We start from the raw sequence: 23,246 nt of genomic DNA, 5'->3' as shown, positions 1-23,246 counted from the left end.
ATATGCTAGTAAAAGTAACAGCGTATTCCTTTCACATGAATGGAGATACATTTATATTTTAAAGTCAATTCAAACTGTTGAAAAGAAAGCAGTTAACTTATTTTACATGTTTTTACCTTGATTATTTTATATGTATACACAAAATGAACAGCGCCTAATGGGACCCTGAAGGCGTCTCGGAGAAGCTGGTTCTTAGCCGTCTGACACGGTGACAACTCCTTTAGGGCTGAACTCCCTTTGTGGTCCTTTATGGAAAAGAAGTTCGAGGGAGTTGGGACTTGCCCATGTGACAGAAGTATTAGTCCCTCATCATTGAAGGTAGTTGGCAACCTTAGAAAAAACATTGTGATTGAAACTGCATGCTTCAGTCACAATACTTTGCTTACATCTATGGTTTACAGTTCACGCTTGGAAAGTGCACATGCCATTGAGTCGCAATTTTTTTAATAAAGTGTTTTCTTAATGGCTGCTTTTGATACAGCTCGAGGCTAGCACGGCTCAAGCCATCCCTATTTCATCCTGTGAGGATAGATGTAAACAGCCCAACCATGACTTGTTACTGTTAGTGTTTTACATGATTTGGCCCAAGGCAAGTAGGGCCGTTAGCCTATACATTTGTTTTATTTTGGCAAGATAGGTGTGTACCTAGCAATAAACACTAAGAGGCAATTGAAGGGCATATATTTGCAAGTGTAACTATGCTAAAAACATACATTGTCATTTGACAAGAAGTGCAAGAAAAGAAACACTAGAACAAGACAAGGACAGACAGATTAACAACTGGATTTATTCTGAAAAAAAAAAAAAAAAAGAAAGTGGGTAGTAAATAAAAATTCTACCACATGGTCGCATGATGATGATTATCATCTTAGATCATAGGCCGACGGAATCACTCACAGGCTGACTCTTGTGCTCATTCTCACTTAAATCTGAGTTGTGAGTGATTAGGGATTCCAGGCTCTTGTTCATGTGATCAGAGTCACGAGTGGTGGAACTTACATTCGGATCATGAAGCAAGTTGCAAGCCTGGACTCAAATACAGATCATGATCTCAGTCATGCGCCCGGCATCACGCTGAGATAATGGTCTTTGTCTTCCTGATAACAGTGTGTACCTTTTCTTTTCGTCATTTGCTGACATAGGAGGGAAAGACAGGTTTAAAAGAAAGATAAAGGATGTTTGAGGGTGCGGTAGCTTGGTACCATCTGTCGGCAAAACTGCTTTTGGTAATCGACATATGATATTAAACTTTGATTGTGCATAATGACAGAGTTAAAAATCACACGCAACACTTAACATACAGTATAAAAAGCGATCAGCCGTTTGAAGTACAAAAAAACAGCCTCCTACCTTGAAGGGACACTAAAGAGAGAAAGGAAGTGGGTTTGCATCGATAGAATGCCAGTTCCTGATTACAAAAAGACCACTCTTACTGAAAACAGAGCTCTTATAAGGTAGTAAAGAAGAATAACAGAAATACAAGTATCGCCACCACAGCCAAACGGCCGAGGCTCGCAACTACAAATCACGTGACGCGCTAGGGATCCCGGAGGCTGACAAATGCGAATTACGTTGCATGTTTGAATGCGGTAGTACGTTTTTTATTAAACATGATAACACGCTTTTTTCATATGTAAACGACGGCGAAAAGACAACGTAAACGTTGCAAGGCAAATACAAAAATATACTTGGAGACGCCACAGGCGCCCACTTCAGTTTCGGTTATGTTTCGGCTCAGGCATTTCGTGCGCACTCGGATAGTTTGTTTGAACCTGCAGCGCCTGAAGTACGAGCTTGGAGCAGCAGATGCGCCTTGATGGTTCCCATTTTAGCATTCGGAGGCACGAGCGAGCGAAATTCGCTACCGCCGACACACTCCTTCGTTCACACTTCTGCGCCAACAAATCGCCGCCATTGCCGCTTCGACTGCGACCTGACTGCTTGACTGCAGCTACGTACGCCACGAAAAGCATACATATGCTAAGTACCGAAGGAAAAATACATAATCATTCAATTGTTCACTAAATCATGGCACATCTGACCAACATATACTGCGTCAATAAGACCTTCAACGTGCTATTTGCAGGCGTCGTAAACAAAAGGGGCATACTTGCCGCTCATACCAAGGAGAGCGTCGATATATTGCGCTCGTCGCCCGGCAAAAAAAAGGGCCTGGGGTAAAAAGTAAAAACTAAAAATAACGAAGCACCAGAAATTCATTACAAAAGGTTAAAAAAAATCAATTTGTAAAAAAAAAAAAAAGGCCGCCAGAAGCGGTAAGACTCGAACTCACTACTGCTTGCTCCGTAACGTTCGGCGCTAACCGCTCGGCTACGCCGCGCCACAAATAACTTGGAAATATTTCTAGTTTTTATGTCATGGCCCCATTTACAATAAAGTGTTTCTGCTGCCGGTCTAAAAATTACAACTTCTTGATCATCGGCGCATGCTGCCTGCTCTCACGTCTTGCAACTAATGTTCTGGATGCCTATGCACACTATATTGTGCACTGGATCCATTTTAACATGTGGAATTTCACAGCGCTGGCAAATGTAGTGGCGCCGGCACTTCGGTCATGTTCTGCTACCGTGGACGTAATTTTCGCTGAACACGGAGCTGTAGCACAAATCTTGAAGGAAAAAAGTGCGACGAAGCTTCAAAACTGACAAGCGCAGCAGCGAGGACACTATTTTGCGGGTAACTAAATCTTATTTGTATGTAAACATGTCGGGAAGCGTTGCGATGACCAAGGGCTCGGTTTGTTTATACACAGTGCAAGGAGCGCAAAAGCTTGAGAAACATGTAAAGTATTGTGCATTACAAGCGCTCTATGCTTTTTTTTTCTTCCTTTATGGGCCCATCGCTCGGTAAATTACTCTCTTCATCGTTTTATTTATTTCGGCTGAGGCCGTCATTGCGAGTACGCTGTTGCCAAGTTGGCCCTTGAGGGATGCGACACCGCGGGCCGCGCCGGCTCGCTAGCTATCACGGAGTCTCCGCTTACGTCATAGTGTGCGTCACTCAACTCCAACTACGTAGTTGGAGGCTACAGTTTGAATTCGACCGGCGGGAACAAGAAAAAACCTCAACTTCTTATCGCAATATCTCAGTAATTATTCGATTTTTTGCTGCCGGATATGCGGCGACAGTGTCACCAAATGTAGTTTATTAGATTTTCATACCATCTTTGGCTGTCTTTAGTGTCCCTTTAAGACAACTGCCTTTGTCAGGCCACTGGGCTAAAGGAAGTGCTCAGCTTGATGAGAGCTCGAATGACTGGTGAGTCGAGATGAGCGAGTCCAAATGAGTTGTGAGCTGAGACGAGTGAGCGGGCCCAGGGGAGTCATGTGTTCAGATCAATGAGTCAATTGAGATGAGTCGTGAGTCAAAACGAATGTGTCCAGTCTAGATGCGTCGCAAGTCAAAATAAGTGAGTCAGCCCAGGTGGATTGTGAGTCGCAACGAGTGGTTGACGCCAGATGAGTCTTAAGTCGGAGTGAGTTATGAGTTTAAATGAGTTTCTGAGTCCAATGAGCCTGAGTTTGAGGGAGCCCGTAGGTTAACTGAAATTTGTGAGTGAGCCTGAGTGAGCACACTGAGTTCTGCTGATGTATGTTTTGCTTCTCTTTTGCCGAGGGCCCATCGAACAGCCTTGTTGAAAGGGTACTGCCCGGCAAGGCAAAAGGAGCTTAGTATGTGCCTGTAAAAGCCTTGCTTCCATATACATTGCATAGCATTTGGTGTTGCCACCTGATCACATGGTAAACAGGCATTTAAGAAAAAGTTCACTTGCACAGCACACCGAGTAGGCACAGGTCACTTGGGAAATGATAAGGAGCATCACTGTATGTTACAAAGCGACTTAGTGTTCCTTATTATAGCAAAAAGGCAGGTATTAGCGAGTTATATAGCAGAAGTGGCTTTACTTGCACTTGATTGTATCATATGTTTTTTTGCATTAGAGGCCATTTCGAATAATTCTTAATACTAATTTAACATTCCTGGAAATTTGTAATCATTTGTTGTGCCTGTGAGCTGTTAGCCCTTCTTGTAATGCATGCTCCTTCCCCGAGTTCATAACCACATTATGGATGTTTGTTTTCAGCAAGGAAACCATGTTACTCATGATTTGTTTTTGGAGTATATGCAGTAGTATTTTTGACAAAGCAATTAGTTTTATAGAAGATATCTTGTGTATGTTCAGTTTTCATGTGATATGCATTTCGTCATAGGGAGGATACATGTTTGTCAAACACTGCTGCCTTATGGTGAGAAACATGTTGCCTTTTCCTTTGCTTTAAACCTGTCATGAAATCAAGGAATTGTGCTTAGTTTGCTAGGTATTGTTGCAGATTTCAATCTGTTGGACATTTTAATTCAGATCGATCGATGAATTTTGGCTGGCAGTGGCTTGGTACAATATTTTCAGTAACCACAGCCTTTGATTTGTAATTCACCTGACTCTTTGTCTGGCAAGCTTTGCCTCCTGGTTATTGCGATGGAACGATAGCAAAGCCAACTTGTAAATACATAAAAAATCCTTTTCTAAGAGGTTGTAATGTGGAGAGAATTCCACGTTCACTGGATTCGCTTGCTGGCATCTTTTCTATACTTGGCCTGAACGTCTAAAAGTAATGAAACTGCCCATCTCGTGCACTTATCATTCCCAAGAGAAGACGCATTTTGTTGAGTGGAATCTTTTTGTAGTGCTCAGGGGAGGTAGGTGCCATTCTGTATTTTGTCTGAAATTCATGTATTCTAATTAGGCACCAATCTCGTGCGGGTCGAGCGTTTGTCACGACCATTTCCTACTGTTGCCGGTGCGAGGGGCTTCACTGTCGCGTAAGTGGACCCTGCATTTGGCGCTGTCATTATGTGCGTTGCATCTGCATTTCGCAGGAACACAAATAGCAAGGCGGACAAGCGGAACCGCAAATTCAAGGAAGCAGAGCGTCTTTTTTCCAAATCATCCATCACTTCCATGGCTGTAAGTGTGGCTTTGCAGCGCCATTCAGGCCCTCAACTCTTATCCTTTGCATTTTATTCTCGTACTACCATTTGGCAATTTGGGTCTTGTTGGGAACACCTGGCATGGCTGCTCTCTGCTTTAAACCGAATTAAGCTTAATTTTTTTTTTATCTTGTTTATGAGCGTATTTATGTTCTGTGTCAAGATATTTTTGTTCATTGACTTGCATTCTCTGAGTGCATGTTTGTTTTGCATTGTTTCTTTGCTCGTGGGAAGACCTTTCAAGGGCTGGTGGTATCAGTGAATGCATGCACTGATTAGCAAAATAATGCCCAATGTGCATTACTTTGTTTAACTAGTAGAGATTGCTTGTTAATAGTGGCATTCATTATGTGCTACTGCTCCCATTAAGCACGTTGCAGAAGGCTTAGATAATTCTAACTGGTTGTACTGTTGCGTCACCATGAATGAAGTTCTTGAGCCTGAGAGATAAGACACTGTGGCAGGCTTAGCCCTTTCAGTGTTGCATTTTTCGATTAGGGAGCTCTTTCAGGAATCTGGAAAGTAAAAATGGCATCTTGCGAGAGCAACATGAAAGAGCAGTGTAAAGGCCTTTGTTCGCTTCCCACTGGTAGTTATGAGCAAGACTGCGAAGAGGCAGCAGTGCGTGCTCCATCGTGAACTTTATAGGGCGTGGCGTGCATGGTAAGAGAATGATAAAACTTGCGCAAATTCACATTAGGAGGCTGAACCACCCTCGTGAATGTTTGAACGAGTAAGTTCAAGCATAAGGTCATTTGCACGTTGAGAAGCTTCCACTCCTTTTGAAAGTGATGTGTGCAGAGCTAGTAACCATGCCACTGGGAGGGAAAGGTGGTTGCCATGGCTCCCAGGCGCAGAATTTTGTGAATCGCTCTTGGAAGGGGAAGTTGGCTACAGAAGGGAAGGAGTGGGGAGCACTCCCATTAGGACCACGTATCTTTTGGACTTGGCCGGTAGAAGATAAATGGGCTTCAGTCGTGGTTTTCTGTAAAATTTTTGGCTTCAGCAATAGCCGGGCCATCCCCTCCTCCACTTAAATTTGCCCAGGGTGTTGCTCTATGGCATCTGCGTCCTTCAGCTGGCAGAGTCAGTGTGGAAGGATAGTACGTGCTTTGGCAAAGAGGCTACGAATGGTGGCATCATTCCCAGCTAGCCAGCTTTCAGTATCGGCGTGGATTTTTGATTGGGAGTAGAGAATGTGTCGGTAATTCATTAACACGGAAAGGGTTAAGAAACCAAACTTTGTGGGTGCCTGAGTGGTATCTGCTGTGATGTGAAAGATGTTGTATACTGTAGGCAGAGTTTATTGAAAGCAAACCAAAGGGCATTACGAAGTCTAACTGCGCTGGTAGGCCAGCCTTGCATGATAACAAATATATCGCTGCTTCTGAAAGAGTGCACTGATAAGCTGCAAAACAGCGTAAAATGAAGTACATATGTGTAACAGTACCACCCAGGGCATTACGAAGTCTAACTGCGCTGGTAGGCCAGCCTTGCATGATAACAAATATATCGCTGCTTCTGAAAGAGTGCACTGATAAGCTGCAAAACAGCGTAAAGTGAAGTACATATGTGTAACAGTACCACCCGTGGACTCCTTTAACTACATATGGTGAGACTATTTCTCCATCGGTCAAGATTGATTTACCACACTCTTGTGCTGTGCGATTTCAATGGCACCGGGCTAGTACCGTTGAAGGATTTTGTTAAACACTGCTGTGAAAAAGCTGGACATACCAGTAAGCAACGGCACCTTAATATGCGACTTCTCAGGGAATGCAGGTTTGTGCATTGTGTCCCATGGAACTAGTGGCCATGATGTACAGGTGATGTTAATTTTTTTTTTTTTTCGGTACAAACTCGTTAGCCTGGTGAAGTGGGCTGATGAAGTGGTGAACAGTTGTGATAATACATTGCCATAGCTCTACTGGCTCCGGAACAATTTTATTTAACCACTACATTGGAACCTCTATTATACGACTTTGAAGGGACCACGCGAAACCGTTGTATAATCTGGGCGTCATATAATCGAAAAATGTCAACAATTATTTTTAAAATGTCAACACTCGAGCATTTGTTTGGAGGAACTGTGAGCGACCCTTTATTCTCACCTTTAAAAGAAATCCGTTATGTTTTTCTGGACATTTGCCCAGCCATGACGCATTAGCTTTCTTTGAAGATTTGCGACATCTGACAACAGGTCGCAGTCTTCGTCGTGAGCGCAAACAAACCGCCGAATGTTGTTGATGCTGCGCAACACATCTGCGTAGGTTGGAACAGACACGCTGGCTTCCGTAGAATCGTCCGCTCCCTCCTCATCGAAGGTACCTGCAGCATCAGCACACACACACTGTCGATGATTTCGTCCAGCGACACTGCGCTACACACAGCGACATCGTCGTCGGCACCAATGTAATCAGCAAAGGTCACTGGCAGCTGTAGAGCGCCAAACTCGGGCTCTTCATTGACCGACGCGGCAGCTTCAATCATTGAGGCATCGCATCTCTTGAGTCCACAGTGCCAAAAGGAATTCGCGATCGTGTCTGAGGAGATCGCGTCACAAGCACTAGCTATGTAGTGCATAGCATCCAGGACAGATAGCTTCCTGTCTGCCTGGCCCCGGTCCATGCCCGCCAGCCGACGCTGCACCAAAAACTTGCGGTACTTCTGCTTCACGCACTTGATGATTCCGCCATCAAGTGGCTGCAGCTGGATGGTGCAAGTTGGCGGCAAGAACATTACTTCTACATTCCTCAACTGGGCAGTGTCCAATGGATGGCACGACGCATTGTCCAGCACAAGAATCTTCCAGTTCCTGGCGCCCATCCTTGAATCGAGCTGCCGCAGAAATGAAGAAAATATAGCAGAAGTCATCCAAGCCTTTCTGTTGAAATTGTATTGGCACGGCAGCCTCTTCAAATTCTTGAAGCACCGCGGCTTCTCAAATTTTTCAATTACAAGGGGAGCGAGTTTTTCTGAACCGTCTTTATTGGCGCAGAACAGCACGGTGAGACGCTCTTTGCTCCGCTTGCCGCCATGGCAGCTCTCTCCTTTAAATGTCAATGTCTGCTCGGGCTGCAGGTTATAGAAAAAACCCGTTTCGTCCGCGTTAAATACGTTGGACGGCTTGTACGTTCGTATCGATTCCGGCAACGATGCAGTCCACTCTGCAACGGTGGAGGGGCTGACCGAAGCGCTTTCTCCACAGCAGCGGCTGTAAACAATCCCATTACGTTTCTTAAAACATTCTAACCAGCCATTCGACATGCTGAAATCATCCATGTTGAAGCGCAGTGCAACTGCCAACGCCTTTTCTTTCAAGATTGCGCCATCCACGGCAATCCCCGAACTGCGTGCCTGGCGCAACCACTCCACGAGGGCGTTCTCCATGGCAACAAACTTTCCGTCCTTCGCAGCTTTTCTCTTGAGGCCGAACTTGCTTGCGTTGTGCAGAATGGCGTCCTTCTTGGCAAGGAGGGTTTTCAAAGACGACTCGGGAATATTGAGGTCACGGGCAATGCTGGCTTTCGTAGCTCCCTTCCGCTTTTCAGCTTCTTCTATTATTCGAAGTTTTTCTCCCAAGTTTAGTGGCTTTCGACTCCGCAACATCATGAGCCGCACCGGTCGCAGCCGAAAATACGCCAAATATACCACGCAGACCAAGAAGGAACACACGTTACCGGACCGGAATACTGTGCAGCACAAAAGAGAAGCAGCGGCCCATGCCGGATAAAGCAAGTGGTGGCGCATTCAGTCCATGTGTCAGTTTCGTACCTGATAATAATGTCTGTTTCGTATTTAATTTTTACTATTTGTAATATAATTTACTAAGGCGGTGATAAAGGTCCTTGCAGGATACATTTCTGACATCATAGATTTGATCCCACCTTTTTTTTTTTTTTTCTTTCATTTTTTCGTAGCTGAAATGCAGTAGTACAACATTCTTGCCGCCAGAGGTCTTGCCCTAAAAAAAAAATGAGAAAAGAAAAAAAAATTGGCCACGATGCGCGACAGCAGCTGCCGCTGTGGTTGACGGAAGCCGCCTTTCCGAGCGCCTTTGCTTCCTTTGGGAGATTACATGCTTCCCATTCATTATCAGCGGGCTACAATGTGCCTACGGGACAGCCTGCGTCTGCTCAGATTTTTTATTTTTTTTTCTGTGCTGTACCAGTGCCGTCGTACGAAGCGAGGTCGGCATAAAATTGCGTCGTATAATCGAGGATTTTAATACATTGTCTCTATGGTAGTTTTGCTGGGACCAAACCGATTCGGCGTAAAATGCGGGTCGCCGCGTAACCGAGGGACGTATAATCGAGGTTCCACTGTATGCCTGTTAAGGAATTGATAATTGATATTCATTTACAACTCCTGTGAATTCATTACCAAGAAATTGGCACAAGAAATATGGCGCGTTGACCGCAGTGCAAGGAGCCATGGAATTTATCCGCCAGAAAACAGGATGCATATTCTGTAAAAGGTGCATGAATTTCCTCTCCACAATGAATGGACTAGCGTGGCATACTCTTTGCATATATACATAGCAGCATTCACAATTCATGATTTCTTATTCTGGTTCACAAGAACATGTAATGGGCTGCAGTTTCTTTTCGAGTAGTACATATCCTCTTTATGAGTTCTTTTATCTTGCTAGCTGTATCATTGTCAAACATATTGCACAGAAATCTTTTTGCATGATCCACGTGTGCATTTTGCTAGCAGTCATGGTCGCCTTAGATCCATGCATGCATGTTCATGATCCCTTTGCACTGTGTTGTGCCATTCAGATGTGCCTTAGGTAATTCATTGCAGAGAGTGGGATGGTAAGAGAGTCAGATTTTTGGCTGCATTCTTCTTTGTCATGATTCATAAGACCTGGATCATCACAGGGTACTCATTTGTGAACACTAAATGATTGGATTTCTTCTCTCATGCTCTTTCAGTTTCAACATCCAAGTGATGATGGTGACACAGAAGTTCAGTACTGGTCACGTAAGGCACGAAAAAACAGTGACACAGTCTCTGTTTCGTCGTTTTAATTAGCAGCAATGCCTGTGAGGACTAAAATGGCAGTGAATGAAGAAGTAGCGATTGCACTGATGCGCAATCCTATGTTGTTTTTTGACGTCAGGGCCATCAGTGAGCTTTCTAAAATGAAACCACATCAGAAGATGAAATTAAACTGTACACATATTTACAGTAAAATCTTGTTAATTCGAATAATAAGGGCACGATCCCGGTTAATGTTCATGTAAATCTATGGCAGCAGACGCTCGTTCATTTGGACATGAGCGGGGCTCGCTCCTGTTAATTTGGACAGGGGATCACGTCCAGGTATGGTCGACGCAGCCAGTGCGGTCACTGAAGTAGACATCCCCGAGCCTCTGCTGTATGGAACATAGGAGTGGCCTTGTACTTTGTGCATGCTATGGCAGGCACAGTGACTATCAAAAGGTTCGTCTTTCCAGAAGGAAGCTGAGTCGCATAGTTTCGGTTTTGCTTTCTGTAACTTCATGCCATCTTGTCTGCAATTGGGCGCACGCATCGGTTAATCGGGCAGTTTGGAATTGTGCTTGCCACATCTGTGTGCTTTTATTTTCATTTTACAATGGTGTCATGGTTTTCTAATGCATGTGCATATATACCTTGCATGCATTCATGAATGTGCTGCCTCTGGTGTGCCGAAACTATGTCCTAGGCGCGTTCTATTTCATCGCTATGCTACACCACGTAGACTTTGCAGTCAAGCGTCCTCAATACGCGGCAGAGCAGTCCTGTGAAGGGCCCACCGTATAAACTGTAAATTCAACGTGTAGAACAATGCAAACAACTTGACACAACTCATCTCAAATGCAGTCTACCATCATGCAGGTATTCATTAGATAAAATTACGTGATGCATAGTGATCAGAGGTTTTTCCACGCCCATTCAATAATTAGAACTTTCAGTTAATTCGAACATTTCTCCCGACTCCTTGAAGGCCGAAATAATAAGAGTACACTGTATTGAGTGCTTGTGAGCGAATATTGCATGGTGGTCCATGTACACCGATGTTCTACCCGACGTTACATACATGAAAACATGTAAATGAATTTTAGTTTCTCTACTCTTTTGGCCAGCCTGTTTGAAGAAGCAAACACGAGGTAGCTTTGTTCGAATGTTTTGGTTTCTTGTTTGATGTACGTGAAAGCCGTAAGTGAACGGAGTTAAGTATCCAGTTATTCCTGTGAGTAGCAGTGTAAAAACAACTAACTTTATTGGAATGTAATTGCAGTTCTGACCACACAAACTGCTAAACATGCTTGTTCATGTTTAGAAGACTAGTTCCTGCTGGAGGGCGCTTGTTATAACAGGTATTGCACGGCGCTTTGTGCTGGATTTGCCCACCTTTTCAACATGCAGTGAACGTATGGAAACGCTACCGAGCATCAGTTGCATGCTTCTTGAAAAGTCTGTGGCCTTAATTTTAAGATAGGTGAACAAAAATTGCACTCTTTGTGGAGTTTAACCACTTTCAAAATATTTTCTCTTAGTGCATGAGCACTAGAGCTGTCATTCCACCATCAGCCGTCATCTGAAGTCTCTAGGCTCATGCAATAGCAACGCTCGTTTTACACGCTTGTCACAAAACAGTGCATGCTTGTGCAACTTCTGGTCATCGTAGTAAGCATGATAGAGCATTGTGGAATGGTTTTCCTTGTCTGTAGCGCTCCACTGTGTACAGTACAGTCCACTGTTAAAGGGAACATGAGACCACATGACTACCGGGCTTTACAAAGCATTCGCGAGAGAGCCGGTAACAAATGATCGCACATGGTGCATGTGCAGTGCTCTTCACGAGCATGCGCAGTGCTCTTCACGAGCATGCGCATAGTGCCGATCATTCTCGCCAGTTGTTGGCAGCAGCGCTTTTCAGAATGTGTTTAGGCCATATGATCGCACATTCCCTTTATCAGTGGACTGTACTGTACAATTGAGCAAATTGATACCACTTGCTTGGAATGCACCATTTTGAGATTCTTTTATGGTAACCGGTGTATCATTTTTAATCGCTGATGCCTGAACTTTTAGGAAGTTTCGAGTCTCAAAAATACTACTGATCGCGTTAACGTCTATATGCGTAGTTGCATTCTCCACGCTTTACAGATCGCGTGTGCCAGATTTGGTCTTGATACGGCTGAAGTATATGAGACACACGTGAGAGCCGCATCTGCCTAGGAGTGAAAATTTGTGAAAAACGCGATTGAAAGTCATGAAAGCGTCCTGTAAAAAAGATCATACTGGAAGTGAAAATGTTGTTACTTCCTGGGAGTGAAGCGGCACAGCAGGCCTCGAGGAGGAAAAAAGCGTAGTCCTACTGGCTTGCGCATGATTGCAGACAGCATCATGATTTGATGCATCACACGTTTAAAAAGGCAGATTCGATGTGCAGTCCTTGTGGCTGCTGTGAATGCATTAATCAATTTTTCCTCATCTTGTTTTTTTTTTCTGACAGTTTCCCAATTATTTCTGGCTTCAATTTTTTTTGTGTGCGAAAGAGGAATACTCTAATTGCTGAAACAGCGAAAAAAATATACCCCATTAATAAGACGAATTTCTTAAACAAAAATTGCTGTTTTTCAATATGCTTGACCCCTTGACAATGTCACCACAAACGTGAATGCAGTCTCCTTTGATATCGGAATGAAGAGTACAAGGGGGCACTTGCATTTAAACCGAGTGTGACCTTTGGTTTGCTAGTGGCTGCAGCCACTATGAGGCCAGCCTATTGCGTCAATCTGTAATCACATTTTTACAGTTGTCTGCTTTGGGAGCGTGAGGTGACGTTAGGCGAGCATCCTAAACATGAGAACAAAAAATAAGCATGCCTTATGACGGGCATCTCTTGGTGAGATGGCATTGGGCAGCATCGGGTGTTCTCTCTCGTTCAGTGCAGTTCTTTCCTAACATGGTACTTATTGCCCCCCCCCCCCCCCCCCCCCTTGTCTTTTTGTCATGCAGGCCGTGAGCGGGATCATCGAGAAGGATGAGAGAGGTAAGTCATTTGCACCTGAAGCCTGCAGCTGTGTGCGGACTTCTTGGCAGGAGACAACCATACCATTTATGTGTGCATGCAGTTTCTCGTGCTTTCGTACACTTGGCAAGCCTTCAATATCGTTGCCAGTATCAGAGTCACTTCTCTGCAGAGAAGCAGCAGCCTCAGTGATTTCAAAAAGCTTCGCTGTCATCTAAAGTTCTGCTTCACCAAAGAAGGCTTGTTTTCAGGTGCTGGAAAGTACCAGTGTTATTCTTGAAAACACTTCCCACCTTTTGTGTTCTTTTTTTTTTTTTTTTTCCATAAGGGCTTCCACTTTGCCGAAAAACTGCTCTCTGCCTGGCTGTCAGTCTGTGTGGTCCTCCTTATGATCATGCCTCTGGCAGGTGGCATGGCACTGGTTGATCGGCGGGTTGTATGACATTATGAGACCACATGTCATGTAATAGAGCTGCTGATTTAAACAGCTCATTCCAGATTTGTATCAGGCCCATTGGGACCCAGGGTCAGGCAATGTATTACTGGGCTTTGGAGGCAAGCTCGTGCATCTTGATTAAAGTGAAGCTTTGTATGTCTGTCGCTGATGCTAACTTGGGCAACATTCATCATATGTCAACTGAGTTAAGCCAATCAAGATCCACCCGAACCATGGAAAGTCAATGTAAACTATGCAAAAACTAGAACTAACCGTGCTGGTTCCCAATTGATGACTACCCTCAATTTCAACATCTTGGTATGATGGCGCATCACGCCGTCATCCTGCAGGGCACAGTGGCAAAGCAGCTACGTATCGTGGCATGCAGTCAAGGGAGGCACATGCGTTCGGTGAAGGCCAGGTATATTGCACGAAGGTCAGATGGTGTCATGTCTGGGGAAAGAGATCAAGCTGGGACATTGACCCTTCAAGGCCAAGTATCCTGCTTAGATGAGAGGTCGTGGCGAGAGCATACACAGTCATGGACAAAGCACAGAAAAGGAAGAATGATCATTGTGCTAAGAGAGAGGCACGTGGGGCTCCCAAGAAATCCTACTTTGCACCATTCCATTGCAGCTCTAAGTTTGAAATGTATGCTGGTTTTCGTGCACAACAAACTATGCCGACTGGACATCTCGCAAAAAGAACCTTATTTAAAGAAATACGGCCGCGCAAAATTGACGCTTTCGCTTTTCCACACGTAAGCAGTCTGAAAGTCTGTATGGATTTCTTTTTTTTTTCCTTTGTCCAGATTGCTCTCTCTCCAGACATTAATTAGGCTGTGCTGTTCCTGCCAAGAAAACCCTATGGCCAGTCACAATACCATTATCGATATGGCGCCGGAAGATGAGCCCCCCAGGTTGGAAGGCGTCCCACATGTTACTGGGGATGAACAAAGGGCGATTCCTAGTAGCTCCAGGACGAATGAAGCGGCTGGGCTAAAGCCAAAAGGACGCTCAGTTGTGGATGTGTCGGGAAGCGACCGGAAAGTCCGATGTTGCAAGGAGATATATCACATAGCAACATGGAATGTAAGATCTATGACGCAAGGTAAACTGGATATCGTCAAGCGAGAAATGGACAGATTGAACATTGATATCTTGGGTATCAGCGAGCTCAAGTGGACCGGAATGGGAGAATTTAACTCCGGCGACCATTATGTCTTTTATTGTGGGCACGAATCCAAGAGAAGGAATGGGGTCGCTCTCATAGTAAACAGAAGAATGGGCAAAGCAGTGCTAGGGTACAACCCCAAAAACGACCGAATGATTTCACTTCGGATCCAAGGTCACCCTTTCAACATAACAGTTATCCAAGTCTATGCACCGACCACTGCTGCTGAAGAAGCTGACGTTGAGAGATTTTATGCGGACCTACAATGCCTTTTAGACCGCACCCCATCATCAGACGTCGTTTTTCTCATAGGAGACTGGAATGCTAAGGTCGGGAGTGAAGAAATATCCGGAATTACAGGCAAGTTCGGTCTTGGTGAGCCAAATGAAGCTGGGCAGAGGCTAGTAGAGTTCTGTCAAGAAAACAACCTGACCATAGCGAATACTCATTTTCAACAGCACAAGAGGCGCCTGTACACATGGATTTCACCGGACGGTCTGTACAGGAATCAGATCGATTATATTATTTGCCGGCAGAGATGGAGAAGCGCTATACAAGCAGTAAAAACAAGGCCTGGGGCCGATTGTGGCACCGATCATCAGCTTCTTGTTGCCAAAATTAAGCTTCGATTGAGGAAAACGCAGAAAACTAGAAGGCCTTTCAGGTATGATCTGGATCAGATTCCATTAGAATATGCTGTGGAAGTGAGGAATCGATTTCAAGAATTAGATCTAGAAGACAAAGAGCCCGAAGAGATGTGGACTGATGTTCGTGATATAATACAAGAAGTTGCTACTAAGGTAGTTCCAAAGCAAAAGAAATGCAAAAAAGCAAACTGGTTATCTGAAGAGGCTTTGCAAATAGCTGAGGAAAGGAGGATGGCAAAAGGTATGGGGGAAAGAGAAAAATACAAGGTTCTCAATGCGGATTTTCAGAAAATAGCAAGGAGAGATAAGAATGCCTTCCTGAACATACAGTGTCAAGCAGTTGAGGACAACAGCCAATTAAGAAACACAAGAGCTCTGTATAAGACAATCAAAGATATCAAAGGAAGCTTCTGTGCTAAGCTGGGCGTGATAAAGGACAAACGAGGCAAGGACCTCACTGAAGCCTCAGAGATAAAGAAGAGGTGGCAGGAATACACAGAAGAACTGTACAAGAAGGACCCGGATGTGCAATCCCAACATAGGACGGTTGTGATTACTGATCTCGAGCCGGGCATCCTGAAGAGTGAAGTTGAATGGGCCTTAGCCAGCCTTGCTAAGAACAAAGCAAGCGGAATTGATGGTATTCCAGCTGAGTTGCTTCAAAACCTCAACCACGACGCTGTTAACACACTGCATACATTATGTCAAAAGATTTGGACAACCCTGCAGTGGCCACAGGATTGGAGGAGGTCAGTTTACATCCCCATTCCAAAGAAAGGCAGTGCCAAAGATTGTTCCAACTACCGCACGATCGCGCTTATTTCGCATGCTAGCAAGGTGATGTTAAAAATCCTGCAAGGTAGGCTGCAGCAGTATGTGGATCGGGAGCTTCCGGACGTGCAAGCTGGGTTTCGCAAGGGCAGAGGAACTAGAGACCAAATTGCCAACCTTCGCTGGATCATGGAAAAAGCAAGAGAGTTCCAGAAACCCATTTACTTCTGCTTTATTGATTATGCGAAAGCGTTTGACTGCGTAGATCACAGCAGATTGTGGCAAGCTCTCCGAGAGATGGGAGTTCCAATTCACCTCATCTGTCTCCTCAGGAACCTGTATGAAGGGCAAGAGGCCACAGTCAGAACTGGGCATGGTCTTACTGATTGGTTTCCGATTGAGAAAGGGGTGAGGCAAGGCTGCATACTGTCGCCCTGCCTATTTAACCTATATGCAGAGTGCATCATGAGGAAGGCCGGTCTGGACGAGTCTTCAGCTGGAGTGAAGATTGCTGGAAAACGTATCAACAACCTTAGATATGCGGATGATACCACTTTAATGGCAGAAAGTGAAGTGGAACTCAAGAGACTTCTGATGCGCGTACAAGAAGAGAGTGAGAAGTTTGGGCTTAAACTGAACATTAAAAAGACGAAGATCATGGCGTCTTGCCCTATCAAGTCCTGGAGCATCAATGGACAAGAAGTGGAAGCTGTGACAGATTTTCTGTTCTTGGGCGCCAAGATTACCTCGGAAGGAGACTGCAGCCATGAAATTAGGAGACGCCTGCTTCTGGGAAAGAGAGCAATGGTTAGCCTTGACCGCCTAGTAAAGAGCAGAGACATTAGTCTGCCAACCAAGATCCGTATAACCCGTGCTATGGTCTTTCCAGTTGTGATTTATGGATGCGAGAGTTGGACTGTGAAAAAGGCTGACCGCCGAAGAATTGACGCGTTTGAATTGTGGTGCTGGCGAAGACTCTTAAGAGTTCCTTGGACTGCCAGAAGATCAAATCAGTCGATATTGTCGACCATAAACCCTGACTGCTCATTGGAGGGTCAAATTCTAAAGTTAAAGCTCAGCTACTTTGGTCATCTGATGAGAAGAGAGGAGTCGCTGGAGAAAGATTTGATGTTGGGAAAGGTTGAGGGTCGCCGGAGAAGGGGTAGGCAGCGAACGCGATGGTTAGATGGCATTCTCGAGGCATTGCAGATGAAGCTATGTGATGTTAAGAAGATAGTGAGAGACCGGAAAGCGTGGCGTGACATGGTCCATAGGGTCACGAAAAGTCGGACACGACTGAACGCCTGAACTGAACTGTTCACATGACGATGGTAAACGCAGAGCACTTTTCACTTTTTCTTTTTCTCAAGTTTGCATTGAGCGACGAAGAAATTTTCAAATTTGTTTCTCTCTGCAATGAATTCGTCCTTAGCATTTGCATGAGCATTGATACAGTTAGTGTTAAAATTAAAAATTTCATGTCTCTCAAGTGTCTGCACCTGGGTTCTTTGCCTACTCTTCATTGGGCCATTTCTTGCTCACCATGTTGAAAGCAGAGATGTGAGAAATTGCATCATTGCTATTGCATGTGCCACTACTGTCACGAAGATTTCTCATTTAAGGGTGGCCCCATCATTGTTAGCAGCTTTGAATAGAGGAAAAATTTTGATGCACAGGGCCAAATGTTAAAATGCTCCTTACATCTGAGTTATATTTAAAAATTGACCGAAGGAAGGCACATCGCTCGTAGGGCACATCCTCACTGAGTTAAAGAGCATTCCCTGTCTGTGGTTCGTCTTGCATATGATCGTTCTCTTGCATGCACTTTGTTGCTCATTTAATTGCTAATCCCTTAATTAGTGCCTCTATTATCTCGCACTTATAAGCTGTCATATAGGTAATCTGAAAGACCACCCGACACAGATGTAAAGTCCAGCTTAAAGCAAGCCATGCGAGTGTGAGTGTTCCGACTTGGGATATAAAGGTCCCGAGTTTGATTCCCATCTCACCCTTCATAAAGAGTAGGAGGGATGCGCGAAATTCGGTATTTTGAATACTTTTCGAACAGTATTAGCGATTTGATTTGACTCGCCGGGCACTTTCACCATTCGAACTATTTGTGATTAGTTCGGATGGTGAAGTTGTGGTTGGCCACTGCCAGCACATAGCAAAAGCCCGCGTGGTAATGACGCTGACAGCCTTTCAGAGCCGCTGCCGCACGGCTTCTGGGCACTCGTGGGTTGGAAAACAAAATGCGACGTTACGTGGCATATCAGTGTGTCTAGCCGAACTGGCTGCGAGCTTGACCAAGGAGTGCCTTTACGGTTTGCGTCAGTGTTTGCGGAGTTGAGGACCATCACAGGGCTTATGGTCTGGTAAAATTGACATGAGAGAACTAGGCAGGTTATGTTTTGTCATGAATTCTAATTTTTGGGTAGGATTCCCCTACCGATGCTCGCCCCTCTTCTGCTCATCTCTTGAGCCACCTTGTTGCACTTTGCTAGTGGCTTGTTTCATCATTATTTGACCTCTGGCCTACTCCTCTAGTAAGAAGGTATCAATGCATCGGTACTCGTTAGCACTAGAATGCCTATAAATATTTCTTGTGAGCAACTAGTCATACAGTTAAAGCTCGAAGGAATTAAGTTGAGGGGAACCATTAAGGGGAGACACTGGTCTTAAAATGAAAATTTTCATTTTTAGAGATATAATAACGAAATTGGGTGTGTATATGTATTTCTTCCTCCTGTTTTCAAAAATGTAATTAGTTTTACTCTATCTCAATTAGTTCTAATGTTATTGGGAAATAACCAAAGCCTAATTTGGTAATTTCTTACGGGTCGTTAGGACAGTTTCCCTCAATATTTTTTCGTTCCGATTAAAATGTAGTTGTAGCCAAAGACCTGCGATGTGGAGCTATGCTATTTATATTATCATTTATGTACATCACAGTATAAAAATATTCAATTATGTAGATGCCCCACAATTCGAAAATATAGTTAGCTGACATTATTGTTCAATAAATTTGATATGTTCAACTTAGCAATATAAAAATAGCATAGCTCCACAGTTCAAACCTTTCTGAATTCAACGGTATAAGATTTATTAAAATTGCACCACAAAAACCCAATGAAAAGTTCCGTAAGGCTAGTCATGTCACCAAAAAACATGAAGCTGAGAAAAACTCATTTGAAGTTTTGACACTGAGTGCAGAAAATATTGGGAAGAATCTTCGACAACGGATGTTACTCAGATGTTTCCTATCAGTTTCCCTACAAAACAAAACAAAAAGTGTCTTATTCCATCCAAGGAAACATTAAAAAAAAAAATGTCGAATGTGTAAGTGTGATGAAATTATAGAGGTTACTTTCGAGAAGTTAGGAGTGACGACCGGAGCCAAGGAGACGAGAGCTCCGCCAGGCAAACAGTTGGGGAAGAGAACTGCTTCGCTTATTCTTGGGGAAGAGAACTGCTTCTGTTCGAAATCGCAGCTTTCGCAGACAAGCAGAAGCTTTACAGCAAGGCCGTACTCCTTATCTGTTGCCTTGCTCAAACGCAGACTTCCTGCGCCGCAGATTCCGCACTTCGCTTGCGCGAAAAAATTGTTCAAAACCTTCAAGTCCACAATCACGAACTGGGTACCGGCATCAGCTGTCTGGTAATCCGCACTGACGCCAAGAAGGTCAAACTTGCGCTGGGTTGCCGACTTTTCCGACAGAACGGACTTTGCTTGCGCCGATCGCTCAACACGCTGCTCCTGCTCGGTCGACGAATAGTACACAGCATCAACACGAAGTGTACCACGATCCGAGATACGATTCGTGCTGCAACTTGGTCCCGCGGTGTCGTCATCGGGCAGCGTGCTTGATGTACCCGGCGGATCCAACGAGTCTGGCACTGCAGGCCCCGGCGACGCACTGGTGGCCGCTGCCTGCCGTTTTTTGTTCCACGAACGTTTCTTCCGGCTTCCAAAAGCTCGTTGCGTGCTCGGTTTCAATCGACTGTCTCCCGGCATCTCGATCGCAAAGAGAAACTCCCGGCACAAGGCGGAAACACGGCTATAACACGGCGTGTAGAGAAACACGAGCGCAAAAACAGACGCGCACGAAGCGACAGCCACAGCGGCGAACGCAAGAGAAAGAAAAAAAAAATGACGTAGACGGTCACACCAGCCAATGGGAGGCGCAGAATGACGCGCGCTGCGAGCCAATCAGCGACCCGAAAACGGCCTTCGGGAAACCGGCCCGAACCGCCGCTCGGCTTGAGCGACGCCATTTTGAGATAGCTCAAATTGCGCACAAAGAAACCAGCTTCAAAACAAGCCCAAGATGGCGGCGATCGGCCGGCTGCAACGCCGGCGGCGCGCGCGGGAAGTTCGAACAAAGTCTCTCTTTTCGGGGCCATTTTGTCGCTGCCGTGGTGTTTTGAAAGCCGATTTTATCGCATTTCCCGACCGAATTCAGCGTTAATAATTTTACTGTAGATGCTCGAAAGGATAAACCTTCCGAAAATGAGTTTTTCCCAAAATCGACTTTTTGACCATTTTCGACCGTTTTAAGACCCGCGTCTCCCCTTAATTATGTGAGGTATATCTCGGTCACTTAATTCGATACATTCGATTACATGGTGTATCGGCGTCAAGAAAGCTTCTGCGGCATCATATTGGCAAAGATAATTGCTGCCAGCAGAAACAACCAACACCACTAGAGTGTATGAAAAGAAACAACGAAAACTGTTAGCTCAATAAGAAGAGGTTCGGGAGACTGCACTTCTATCGACCAGCAAAGTTGCTTGTGTGCTCTTGTAACGGCCGCACGAAGTGTCCAAAAATTTGAAGTGGCATGTCTTTCGTCTCCTCTTCTGTTCTGGAAAACTGCCGTAGCAGGTAATGGCAGTCCACAACTTCACCCGCCATCTTGTAAAGTTTAAATTTAGTTTTACACTTGGGCAAAAGTGGGAGGAAGGTGCTCAAAGGTGTTGGAATCGATAAATTTTTGTGCGTTCTCTACAAAACAGACTAAACATGAGCACTTTTCATCTTGTTTTGAGGAAAGGTTCATTTAATTGGAACAGATCACGAAATCGGTTTCTTAATTTCCATTTAGTCAAAGCATTGGACCCTGAGAGCATTTGAGGGGGAATTGGGATATCTTATTCAAGTCAGGAGTTTCGTCGATTCAGGTTTTGTTAAATTGAGTTTTGACTACTGTGATATCAGACTCACTCCCACTGATGGCAATCATTATCAAATAAATATAAACAAAATAGTACTGCATGATGCTGCTTTTCCTATTAGGCCCTACAAGTGTGACAAATTATGCTGATGGTTGAAAGCGAAATGTTTTTGTAATATCTGCATTTTTTTTTTTTTTTCAGTAGCTGTGTTTTGTGGAATAAGCTTCTTTTATTTTCAGCTATTTCTACCAGATTTTATTTGCAGCCAATTTTCATTATTCACAAAAATTGACTGTTAATACACATTTAATGAATTTTTTCTGGGCGTGCTTTGCAGGTGATAATATCTACAGCCATACTTGGCAATGTTAAAGAAAATATTCAAATTCGCTTCACACCCAACGTCTTGCTATTTGTACATCTCTGATAAAGTGCTTTTGCCAACACGGCCATGTCATGGGGTCTCTTGACATAACACAAGCTGTTGCCCAGCCTCTGTCCGGCCATGTCAACTGCCACCTGCGAGAGGCATGCTTATGGCTTTTTTGCTCATGATGCTATAACTGCAGTGTTTTTCAGCAGAATGCAAGCCTTCATGCTGCCGTGCTAAAAAGTGTAGACTATAGCACGTCACGAATGCATGAAAGTATTTTAAGGCAAAAGCCTTTAAGCACTCGTACTCTCTGTTGACCGTTTGTCCGTTACATCCAAAGGCTAGAACAGTGCCAGCTGTGACCCTACCCCTACCTGCCCACACCCTTCTTGCTCATTGGTGGCATAAAGCGTGAGAATTTTCAATTGGTGCATTTTCAATTCTGCGACCTCCCGCAGACAATCCTTGTGGACTTAAAAACTTTCAGTCGCTCAGAGACTAACTGCGCAATCAGCAGAGTATGTTCAGGGACGTATCTCTGTGCACAAGTGCTTAGTGAAGCATTATTAGTGATTTCTGGACCCTCGGTGATTGTCCCAGTCAATAGAGGACTGCTTGAAGCATATTCCCAAATGGGGGATCATAATTTGGCTACCAGTGCCCCCTTCCCCGAGGTGATTTGCCACTGTGTTTTTGTGCCATGCTTAGCTTCACTTAAGTATTGAAAGCAATGCTATAAAAGCTCTGATTCACTAATTTGAAAAATATTGCCGCTATCGGTTACTGTGCTGATGTTTACCAGCTAATTTTGGGTGTTCTCCGTGCCAGTATATAAAACTACAAATAAAGTGTGTGTGACAAGATGTCTAAAGAGGTGCTGCTACATTCCCAGCAAGAAAAAAAAAGAGTAGAGCCTGAAGGGACAATCGATCGGCTGTGCACAGCCCGTGACCACAATGTCTCTCCTCCACTTTCAAATGGGGCCCAGCTAGCAGCTGGCTATAATGTCATGCTCCAAGGCTTAGCAACGAGTTTCTTTGTTTGTGGTGATCATCTCTGAAGCGATAACCTTTGTAATTCTGAACGGGAGAGTTCACGACCCACAATTTTCGTACCCTCTTTGTCAAATTCTTCTCTCTCCTATGCTTCCAGATCGGAACAACAGTGAGTCGGAGTCCCAGAATCCGCACAGTGGCAGCGAAGAGAATGGGCCCGTGTCCTTGCTGTCGTCCCAAGGGGGCTCCACAGTGGCCGCAGGGGGCGGTGGTTCGAGTAGCAGCACATCTAGCAGCAGTTCGACAGGTGGCGCGGTCAATGGCGGGCCCCAGTCTCCCAACCCAGGTGGTGTGACGCTTCTACATGCTGTCCGCGTTTTTCACATGTGCCGTTAGTGGAATGCTCGGAACTTCGCTGCGACCCTCCTGCTCTGTTCTGTTTGTATTGCTAGTCAGCATCTGCTTTGTTTTGGTTTCCCAGTATGAATTAAAACTCCGACTTGTTTCCCGCACCGTGATTTGTTTGACCAAAGTTGATTTGCATTTGACGGTGAATGGGCAGCGCTGGGCAATAGCACATTCGTTGACAGACTAAATGTGAAAATGCCTGCACAGCTGTTGGGAGATGGGTAGAGAGAAATATTTCTCTTCTCTT

General features: G+C 44.7%; 1 protein-coding gene across 3 annotated transcripts in view; it reads left to right on the top strand.

The window, feature by feature from the left end:
• The window catches only part of LOC146209625 (uncharacterized), a 65,905-nt gene that overhangs the window by 2,089 nt on the left and 40,570 nt on the right, over positions 1 to 23,246 (top strand). For 2 of the 3 annotated variants that reach the window (XM_084602583.1, XM_084602598.1), the window contains exons 3-6: positions 4,900 to 4,987; positions 9,951 to 10,004; positions 13,009 to 13,042; positions 22,749 to 22,937. In XM_084602583.1, coding sequence (XP_084458709.1) covers positions 4,900 to 4,987; positions 9,951 to 10,004; positions 13,009 to 13,042; positions 22,749 to 22,937 — 365 coding nt within the window. The remainder of the gene's footprint in view (positions 1 to 4,899; positions 4,988 to 9,950; positions 10,005 to 13,008; positions 13,043 to 22,748; positions 22,938 to 23,246) is intronic. The other variant, XM_084602591.1, reaches the window with a different exon arrangement.

Source organism: Amblyomma maculatum, chromosome 1 (assembly GCF_055883805.1).
Source record: "Amblyomma maculatum isolate TAMU_Amacu chromosome 1, ASM5588380v1, whole genome shotgun sequence".
NCBI classification, from domain to species: Eukaryota; Metazoa; Arthropoda; class Arachnida; order Ixodida; family Ixodidae; genus Amblyomma; species Amblyomma maculatum.
The sequence above is the reverse complement of the archived record's forward strand: the minus strand, read 5'-3'. Positions and strand labels throughout refer to the sequence as shown.